Source organism: Amphiura filiformis, chromosome 4 (genome assembly GCF_039555335.1).
Source record: "Amphiura filiformis chromosome 4, Afil_fr2py, whole genome shotgun sequence".
NCBI lineage: Eukaryota > Metazoa > Echinodermata > Ophiuroidea > Amphilepidida > Amphiuridae > Amphiura > Amphiura filiformis.
In genome coordinates this window covers 49,350,302-49,360,668 of record NC_092631.1, presented here as the reverse complement: position 1 = coordinate 49,360,668, position 10,367 = coordinate 49,350,302, and the positions used below count along the sequence as shown (strand labels likewise).

General features: G+C 34.1%; 1 protein-coding gene across 1 annotated transcript; it reads right to left on the bottom strand.

Moving 5' to 3' along the window:
- Window positions 1-3,866, bottom strand: LOC140151008 (uncharacterized). Its single transcript, XM_072173198.1, has 2 exons — window positions 3,638-3,866; window positions 1-2,733 (listed from the first exon to the last, which is right to left on the bottom strand). Exon 2 carries the CDS (start codon window positions 2,726-2,728, stop codon window positions 1,493-1,495), a length of 1,236 nt encoding a protein of 411 aa, XP_072029299.1. The 5' UTR covers window positions 2,729-2,733; window positions 3,638-3,866; the 3' UTR covers window positions 1-1,492.
- Between the last annotated feature and the right edge of the window lie 6,501 nt (window positions 3,867-10,367).

The window sequence follows — 10,367 nt, the reverse complement described above, 5'->3', positions numbered from 1 at the left end:
TTGCAATGGTCCCAATATTGGTGCCACCGCATTTTGATGAACGTAACCCAAGATAGTTGCAGTAAAATGCTATGTGTTTAGTATCCAGAAGGAAATAAGTTCAGCTCTCATTGGATTATCCCTTTTGTTCAAGCATTGGAGGGGATCAAAATATGTGATAATCAATAACAATTGTCATTATTCATATCAATGATCATTATTCACGTTATGTCAAATTAAAACATGAATATTTCAATATTTTTCTGACCCACAAGGTCCTGCAATTACAAGTTGTCTTTTCAGTGGTATAGCTACTAGCTAGATTCAAAATTTCCTGATTGGGAGTGTTACCAAGAAATGTAACCCTTGATCTTCCACTTCTTGTGACTTTCTTGGTCCCAGAAAACATTGAAATTGTCATATTTCAATATGGGATTAAGTAAATAATGACCAGTGATGTGAATACAATGACTTTTTTTTTTATATTGATTATCACATGTTTTGACCTCCACCAAATTCACGAAACAAGAAGAATAATCCAATGAGAGCCGAACATTTCCTTCCATGGATATTAAATACAGGGCAATAGGATTTTGATGCAAGTTTCAAATGTAAGGTTACTTTCATTCAATATACGCTGCTCTATCAATATTGGGACAATTGAAACAAACAACAAAAGAGGTGTCCATGGTGTCATAATGCGCAGAAATAATTCTGCTTCGAGTGCGTATCCCAAATTTGGCATACAATCAACCGTTTTGGAATAATGGTCAATCATTAAGGGGTGGGTGGGTAATAACTTCTTGGTAGGTGTTTACTTGCAAGCATAACCTATGTATGTACATACAGCTTTAAACATGTTAAAATACGTTCAAAAAGATAAATGCTAAAAACAAAATTGGCCACAATTTAACAATCATATTGGCACATATATACTATAGCCCCGTTAATTAATAAGCAAACAACAGAATCATCAAAAACCTGATTGATAACCTGATTCAATTTAGCGAAACATTTACAAAGATTATTACAAAGATAACATGTTTAAAATGAAAAACAACCCTAAGTTGAATCACATAATGATTTGTTAAATAGCTGCATCCACGAGTGTTCTGTGTTTTTAGACATTTCATGTTTCTTCTTGTGTCTCAAACTGATGAATGATTTGTTACAAAATTTACACTGATGAAGTTTCTCTCCAGTGTGGATTTTTTCGTGTTCTTTCTTCTGTCCCAATTGACTGAATGATTTTGTACAGTAGCTACATTTATTAGGTTTTTCTCCTGTATGAATCCTTTCATGTAGCTCCTTGAAAGAGAAGCTAGTGAATGATTTTTCACAATAGCTACATTTATGAGGTTTCTCTCCCGTATGAATCGTTTCATGTCGTTTCTTGCTTCCCAATTCACTGAATGATTTATTACAATATATACATTGATGAAGTTTTTCTCCTGTATGAATCTTTTCATGCCGTTTCTTAGTTTGCAGCAGACTGAATGATTTATTGCAGTATTTACATATGAGGTTTCTCTCCTATATGACTCTTTTCATGCGTAATCATGTATCCCAATGTCGTGAATGATTTACCACAATAGCTACATTTATGAGGTTTCTTACCTGCATGAACATGATGAATCAGTTCATGTTCTTTCTTGTTTCCTGATTGGATGAATGATTTGTTACAATAGCTACATTGGTGAGGTTTTTCCCCTGTATGATTAATTTCATGTTGTTTCTTAGTTTGCAACCGACTGAATGATTTATTGCAGTATTTACATTGATGAGGTTTTTCTCCCGTATGAATCGCTTCATGTTGTTTCTTAGTTTGCAACCGACTGAATGATTTATTGCAGTAGTTACATTGATGAGGTTTCTCTCCCGTATGAATCGCTTCATGTCGTTTCTTGTTTCCCAATGTTATGAATGATTTGTTACAATATACACATTGATGAGGTTTTTCTCCTGTATGAATCTTTTCATGGTGTTTCTTATTTTGCAACAGACTGAATGATTTATTGCAGTATTTACATGTATGCGGTTTCTCTCGATCTCCTGTATGCATCTTTTCATGTGTATTCTTGTATCCCAATGTCGTGAATGATTTGCCACAATAGCTACATTGATAAGGTTTCTCTCCTACATGACTATTTTCATGCCTATTCTTGTTTCCCGATGTCGTGAATGATTTGCCACAATAGCTGCATTTATGAGGTTTCTCTCCTATATGAATCTTTTCATGTTCTTTCTTGTGTCCCGATTGACCGAATGATTTGTTACAATATCTACATTGATGAGGTTTCCCTCCTGTATGAATCTTTTCATGCCTATTCTTGTTTCCCGATATGCTGAATGATTTGTTGCAGTATCTACATTGATGAGGTTTCTCTCGTGTATGAATCCTTTCATGTTGATTCATGTGTGCCAAATGGTGGAATGATTTATTACAATAGGTACATTGATGACGTTTCTTTATTTCACCTTGCTTATCCTTCTTTGCATTCAAATGACCTGGAACCCCTTTCGATATTTTGCGATCCTTGCATCTTCGTTTTTGATATCTTTTGGTTTGTATCTGCACACAGCCAGCCTTTGGTTTTAAAGTTGGATTACTGTACCAATAAGGCTTAATACTCAGCTCATGGCTGCGAAGATGTGATATATAACGTGGAATGTTTTCAATAAATCTTCTTTTACAATACTTGCATACCGGGTCTAGTAGTAAATCCCATTGTCGCTTAGATCTCATCATGTTGTCTGAAAAATAAATAAATAAATAAATAAATAAATAAATAAATAAATAAATAAATAAATAAATAAATAAATAAATAAATAAATAAATAAATAAATAAATAAATAAATAAATAAATAAATAAATAAATAAATAAATAAATAAATATTAAAATAAAACTCCATTCAGGCACTCCATTTTTACATTACCGGATTCTTTAATAATCTTCAGATTTATTAATCATGTTAATCATGTCTTTTTGGATCTGTTTGTGTGCGGAAGGATGTATGCATGCGGCGCAGTAGTTTTGCTTTGATTTTGTCAGAATTTATTTAAGTTAGGGTTAAGGTTGCCCCTGCCCTGACACTCTCTAAAACTTTGCAAACACGCACACACCCCACCCGACACACTGTCATGTAGATCTTCATCATCAGCAACATAACTTAAAACCTTAATGTACGATTTCCGTCAAATTGAAATTTTGATATTCATCACCCAAAATGCTGACATAATATTAGTAATAACTGCCGGGAACGGAGTTCTATGGCGGACATAAAGTCATAATTTATGACTTTATGTCAAAATTGCTCTGTTGACCTACAAACACAACAAATTTGGCCGATTTCTTTTAGGTGTAAGTTCGGACATGTGTAATCCCATTGGAATTAAGTTTGCACTGTTAACCAGACTTTATGGGTCATCCTGACATCTCGACATTTATAGCTGTCTGATTATGTTGTTTCCTTGCTTGGTTTATCTTGTCTGTTGTATTTTGTGATGTCAGTCGATTTGTCAAATAAACATGAAATGAAATGAAATGAAAATATTACAATTATGCCAAAAGTCAGGTTAAAAGAATAATCTAATTTCATATTATTCATATTATGGCTTTACGCACAGGCCTACACCGTGCATATAAAATTGACTCACCTGGAAAATGGTAATTTCAAATCAAACGCAGGCCTCTATGTAGGCCTATATAGTACCAATTGTAGGTCCACAATGCAGTCGACCATTCTGATAAAGTTATGCAAAACTTCTAACGGAAATAGAGCTGGCACTACGATTGTAGTTCTCCTACTCGGTGACACTATATGATATGTTAGTAGCCACCTCGGGCTTCCAATGCAATTGTTTACTGTACGATTTAACATTAAGTTGTGTTGGTCCTACAAAGATTATGGTTTATGATTAGATAACATTATCTGGATGACAACAAAAGCAAATAAAAACATACACCCAAAATCCTAATATTTGGGCGCTTTAACTGAAGTTAGCACAGAAATCACTCAATTGGGCGGATGATCACTTGATTGAGTACGCTTCCTGTACTATAAGCTCGAACAATGAAGTGGCTGTAAAACACTTGAAATGGGCAATTAGCACATTGGGGTAATTCGTGGGTTCATGATAGGCCCGTACGCAGGATTTTGTTTGGTGTGCTGATTTTGAAAAAGTGGACCTTTTTTCCAGGGGTGGGGGGAAATTTTGAGAAATTTGGACCTTTTTTTTGGCCAAAAAGGCGTAAAAAACATGATTTTTCCATCATAAACTGATATTTAAGGGATGGGGTATGAACGTTTGGACAGTATTTATTGTGGGACATTAGAGCACATCAGACATATCGAATTACATTCTGAATACGAAGAATGTCCTTCTGATATCAAATGATTTTGCCTTTTTGAAATTCGCAATGTAATAGACATTTTATGGCAAATCATTAAAAATTGATATTTTTGATATTTAACAGTACTCGAAGTAAACTTTATAAATCTGATGATTTATACTTATGTATGTAGGTGGGATGAAAAGCCGACGATCAATTGGAAATTTTGACCTTTCGTATTGAAGATAAAAATCCATATTTTCAATATGAAAGGTCAAAATTTTCAATTGATCGTCGGCTTTTCCTTCCAGCTACATGCACTTTAAGAATATATCATTAGATTTATAAAATTTACTTCGAGGACTGTTATATATCAAAATGTGAAAAATATCAAATTTTAATAATTTGTCATAAAATTTGTATTATATCGTGAATTTCAAAAAATGAAAATTATTTGATATCAGAAAGACATTCTTCGTATTCAGAATGCAATTCGATATGTCTGATGTGCTCTCATGTCCCACAAAAAAATACTGTCGAGACGCTAAAACGCTCATTACAGATCCCTTAACCAGACACGTGACAATGAAATATTGTTGACATGAGGGATACGCCAAGTAGATTGAAACCACACAATAAATGTTTACGAATTATGTAAGAGTACAAATCATGGGTACAACTTATCTGGTACAATGAAATAGGCCTATGTGAAAAATGATCAAGCTGTTCATTACCTATAAAATAATAAACACGGTCTTTTGTAAACAACAGACATGTACATAAGTACTACAAGACCGTTTGAGATGCATTGGATCATGGAAATAGAAAATACGATTGGTAGATCAGGATAGCGCTGATAAGCGAGATGTAGGCCTATAGTGAACTTTGAACTTAACAGAGAGCTATGAGTAATCAAAAGAATATTATTATGAACTGTGGATAAGCTTATTGTGCTTGAACAGTCCGTAAACATGGTAAAGTACATAAATAATTAAAAAGAACTTATAATAGCCAATGTGCAATTTTAAATATATAATTTATCTATAAATGATTTAAGTTGGTTGTCAGGAGTGTAACACCATTTTAAAGTTAAACTCCTGACAACAAAACAACACCAATGCACAATTGTAAAGTGAAATTTATGGCAATACTATCAATAATATATCATGTCATATAAACTAAAGTACAAATAACCAACAAAAATACAAATCATGGCAATGTTTGTGTTCTGTTCAAAAACAGACCTTCATCTTGTCAAAGTACCATAACAGGCACTATGTTTAGCCACATATTTGTACTTTTTATAACAAATTTAAGTCCCGATTTAAGTATAAATAATATATTTATGATTGTCAATATTACTTTAACATCCCTAACAGTTATTTTTTTTTAAACAATGGCGAATGTTTGTGATCATCAATAGTTGCTAGTATTTACCACTTTTGGTGTGTCAGGAGGGTAACACAAAGTGAACAAAGTACATTATGTTTCTTGGTGTTGAACTGTCTTAGAAATTAATGAAGCATTAGCTCCACATTTTCAGAATGGGTAAAAACAAGACTATGTTGAAATTTTAAAGGCAAGTTTACATGATGTTACTGATATTTGTTTTTAATTGTCATTAAAATAATAAAAACTTGAGATAAATTCTTGCAGAAGGGACAAAAAATTTCAAAGACACCCAAAATAATTCTTGTAGAATGAGCTTTTCTATGTGTCATATAATATATGTTGTTGGACAACATATATTATGTTGGACAATCTAAATACTTGATTTTTAAACAAGACAAGGATTTTGAGATCCACAGAATAGCAATTTCTAGCAAAGTTGGCACGTCAGAGTGTAACACCGATGTACAAAATGGTATAAATACATTTTTGGATCCTGCAGTGCCTCGTCATGCATTATGCTATGGACTTGAAACTTTTGGAATAGTTTTTGACAGGTATTGTTTATAATGTAAGTATGTTAAACAGTTTAATTTGTCTGTTTAAGATACTATGACGTTCTAGTTATGAAAGAATCTTCTTTATAGTACAAAGATATTGTCATTAGGAATTATAAATAACGCGGTGCGTAAAATATGTCCCTGCCTAATTAATACGCGGCGGAGAATAAGAAAAACCCTATAGATTCCGGGTACGCACTTGACCAAAGGATAATTCCATGTCAAAATTCATCAACTAGACTGTACACGACGAAGCATTTTGATAAAGGGAACCCAGGAAACCTGTACAAATTAATGGGAGCGTCATGAAATGAGGGGGATGTATTATGTTGCAAAGAATTCTGGGAAGGGTAGTAGTTTCTCTGGGTTTTGAGTTCAAAATAGGGCCAATACCAAGGTTTATTAATTCTTGATGAACATGGGGAATGTGCCTTTATTCACTGCATACCAAATATAGTCTGAATAGTTATACATGGTTTTGACTGACGGGAGTTTTGTGAAAGCGAGCGAAGTAAACTACCCTATTAAATTTTAACTTTCTTGATTTTCTTTGAAATTCGACGACCGTTCTTACAAGATATTTTATCTGTATGAAATCAAATCTAATCTAAAAAACTGAAGAAATTCGTTGAAATTTAAGCCAGAGATGACAAAAAACCACACGAAAACGACCTTGGTCCGCGGTTGTTTCATGTGATCATTTATCAATTTTTCTAACAAAACATTATATAATGTTCAATTCTAGACCGGAATGATACCAACAGCTATGACACTAATAAACTGTATACACACATACATTTTGTAATTTTTAACATGGATTTTCGTTTTATTCATCTTTTTCTGCTTTTATGTGGTAATATGTGATGTGGTATATCAAAAGAGACACTTCGGGGCAGGTTATAAGTGTTTTACACATCTGAAATATATAGATACTTTGCTCCACAACGCCGTTTTCCCCGATGAAATCGGACATTCCTAAGCGAAGATATTGAGTTCGTAAGTTATGGAAATTGAGATATCGGCCTTTAAAATATTATTGACAATTACGTTCACATTTGAAATTGAGGTTGGAAGATACCTTCCCCTAAATAACAGCTAATAACAGTATTGCGAACCTTCAGCATCCATGGTTCGATGTAGAAAGTCTTTCCTATTCAGAGGAAATATTGCAATTACACACCTTATTGCCTTTTAACAATAACCAATGACACTAGCACGTAATTCCAGTCAAGCATCAATCTTTAATCATATTGTTGAAGAGGATAATAAGCTTATACTTATGTATAGCATTAGTAAAAAGCTTAAGTCTTTGTTTGCTTTGGCTAAATCCTGTTCAAGTGGTGGGCTAACCAACAATTAACAATGAGAGGACATTCCTGAACCTCGTTCAGTTGGGGATGATTTGAAGTGACCACCAATTATGACCATTAATTTTGATATTTAATACCAGCAATGTGGAAAAAAGAAATAATGTAGTGCCAAAATAATGTACCCTTTTACGGAAGGAGCAAAGTTTAACAAGTTATAACTCTGCTTCTGCAGTACGAATGTCAGCGCCGAATGTCAGGTTATTATTTCCCAGTCTTTAAAAAAAATTGCAGGCAGAGATGGGAATCGATCTCGGTACCTCCCGGTTAAAAAGTACTGTGCAAGACCACTAAGCCAACTAAATATCTGTTGTGAGATGCTTGAAATTAATCTTTGATATTGCTTAATAGAACAAATCGCGGAATTAAATTAGTAATAAAAGAAGTATATAGATTCTTATTCAGCGGTCAAATTGGATAAAGGGGAAATATTTGTCCCTGCTCTAAAGAAAATATAGGTTAGAAAATTATCAAATAAATTTAAATTAAAAATTGAGATTTTATATTTATTTCTTTCACGAGGCGGACAAACACTGACAAACACTGTTTAAGCTAAAAACTCGACCCTCATCACTAGATGCTGTCATAGCTCAATGGTAGAGCATCAGACTGCTAATGTTAATATCGTTGGTTCGAGTCCTCCTGCCAGCAATGGTTATATTTATGATTTTAATGCTACGCTACAATTTGTTAAAATTTTTTGGTTTATTTATTTATTTATTTATTTATTTTTGTTTATTTATGTAACTAATTTAATATATTTGAAAGAGGTATTTGAGCAATTGAAATTTTGATTTTATAATCCTATGGGGTCATTTTGAACCCCACCCTTCCCAAATTGCCAAACGCACAACACCTATGAGTTTGCATCATACATGTCATCATCATAAAAAAAAAACCCATTCTATGTATACCTGACGCCGGCAACTAGACTACTATACAAAAAAATAGTATCACATCTTTCCTGCTCAATCAATATATTATAATACTTGCAAATAGATCATAGTTTACTAATCTAATCCTGTAATATAGACCTGTTATATCACCTTTATATGGTTTGTTATGGTAGGGATTAGTGTCCGATCTCTGTAATGTAATGTAAATGAAGCATATTGATATGCAGGAAGAATCGATCAGGGCGCTATCTATTAGGGAAAGATAAACACTATTCAAAATATCAATTGACAAGAAGAAAGGGATGTAGAGATTTGTAATTGAGTCATGCACGATTTAACAGAAGGTTCTTTCCAAAACCCAAACGTAATGCATGCATGTGCATATTGAAAAATATTTTGACGTACAATTTGGGGTTTAGACTGCTTTATCTGGGGTCTACGTCGCTTATCTGGGGTTACGGCGCATTATCTGGGGTTTATATGCCTTATCTGGGTTTAGACTGCGATATGCTAAGGTTAAGGCATCTTAGCCACAGGTAAGGAACGTAAACCCATGATAAGGCCGTCTAAACCACAGATAAGGCGCCTTATCCATAGATAAGGGATGTAAACCCAAGATAAGGCAGTTGAAACCCCATATAAGAGACATGAACCCCAGATAAGGCGGAAATGACACACTTATGCTTCTGCTCTCATTCAAAAATCACATTTACGCTCTACCAAATGGGGGCCATCTTGGATTTCTGGGCAAAAATTATTTTGTAACGTCAACTTAATGTCAGATTCGGATTTCTTGGGGTCGACTTACCGGAAAAAGTGTCATTGTACACGATTTTAGGTAATCTGGTTCAAAACTTTTTTTTTTCAAGATGGCGCCGGCGGCCACCATCTTGGATTTCTGGGTAAATATGAGTTCGTAATGTCAAAGTAATGTCAAATTTGAAATCCTTGTGGTCGACTTATCCAAAAAAGTGTCTTTGTACACGATTTAAGGTCCTCTTGTTCAAAACTAAATTTTTCGAGATGGTGCCGGCCACCATCTTGGATTTCTGGGTGAAAATGATGCCGTAATGTCAAACTAATGTCAGAATCGGAATCCTTGTACTCGACATATCCGAAAAAGTGTCTTTGTGCATGATTATAGGTGCTCTGGTTCAAAACTTAAATTTTCAAAATGGTGGTGGCGGCCATTTTGGATTTTGGCCTCTAGGGCGCACACCACTAAATAAACTCCCATTGAAATACGTGTAAATATACATGAAAGTAAGTTTGTTTTTCTACCCCATGTAAAACCATTTTTCATATTTTGGTAGCATCAATGTCTTAAATAGAGATTAAAATTTAATTTAAAATGGGTTTTTTGACACAAGTTGAGACTAACTTTTAAGCTACGGGGACCTGAACAGCGCCACCCTTATTTTCAGCTTGCACGAATGCCTCCTTACCATGTCCGTACGCGGATTAGTTTTGGGAGCCAAACTTTTTGACCCGATCAAGATGCACCATTTTGTGATATTCTGAACATTTACCAATTGCATATCTTTTAATTTAATTATAATAAACAATCATGGCTACTCATCTTGCTCCCAAGGGACACCCACTTGTTTGCACTACCGACCTATGTTTACCGGGACTATCAAGGGTTACACCAAATGCGGAAGGATTTAGTGGTGTGCTGCCTTCTAAGAACAAAATATTTTTGTTTTTCTTTATTTTTGTAATCAGTGTTAAACATCCTAAAAAATTGTCATTTCTTTTTATTGCTAGTCGCTCCAAAGTTACAAAACAGCGCTTCAAACAAGTTCGCACCCAGTGAAAAATGTGCTACTTTTTGCCCTTTTG

Excerpts from the sequence above, each read along its gene's own strand:
- LOC140151008 (XM_072173198.1), bottom strand. The coding sequence starts at position 2,728 with ATGATGAGATCTAAGCGACAATGGGATTTACTACTAGACCCGGTATGC.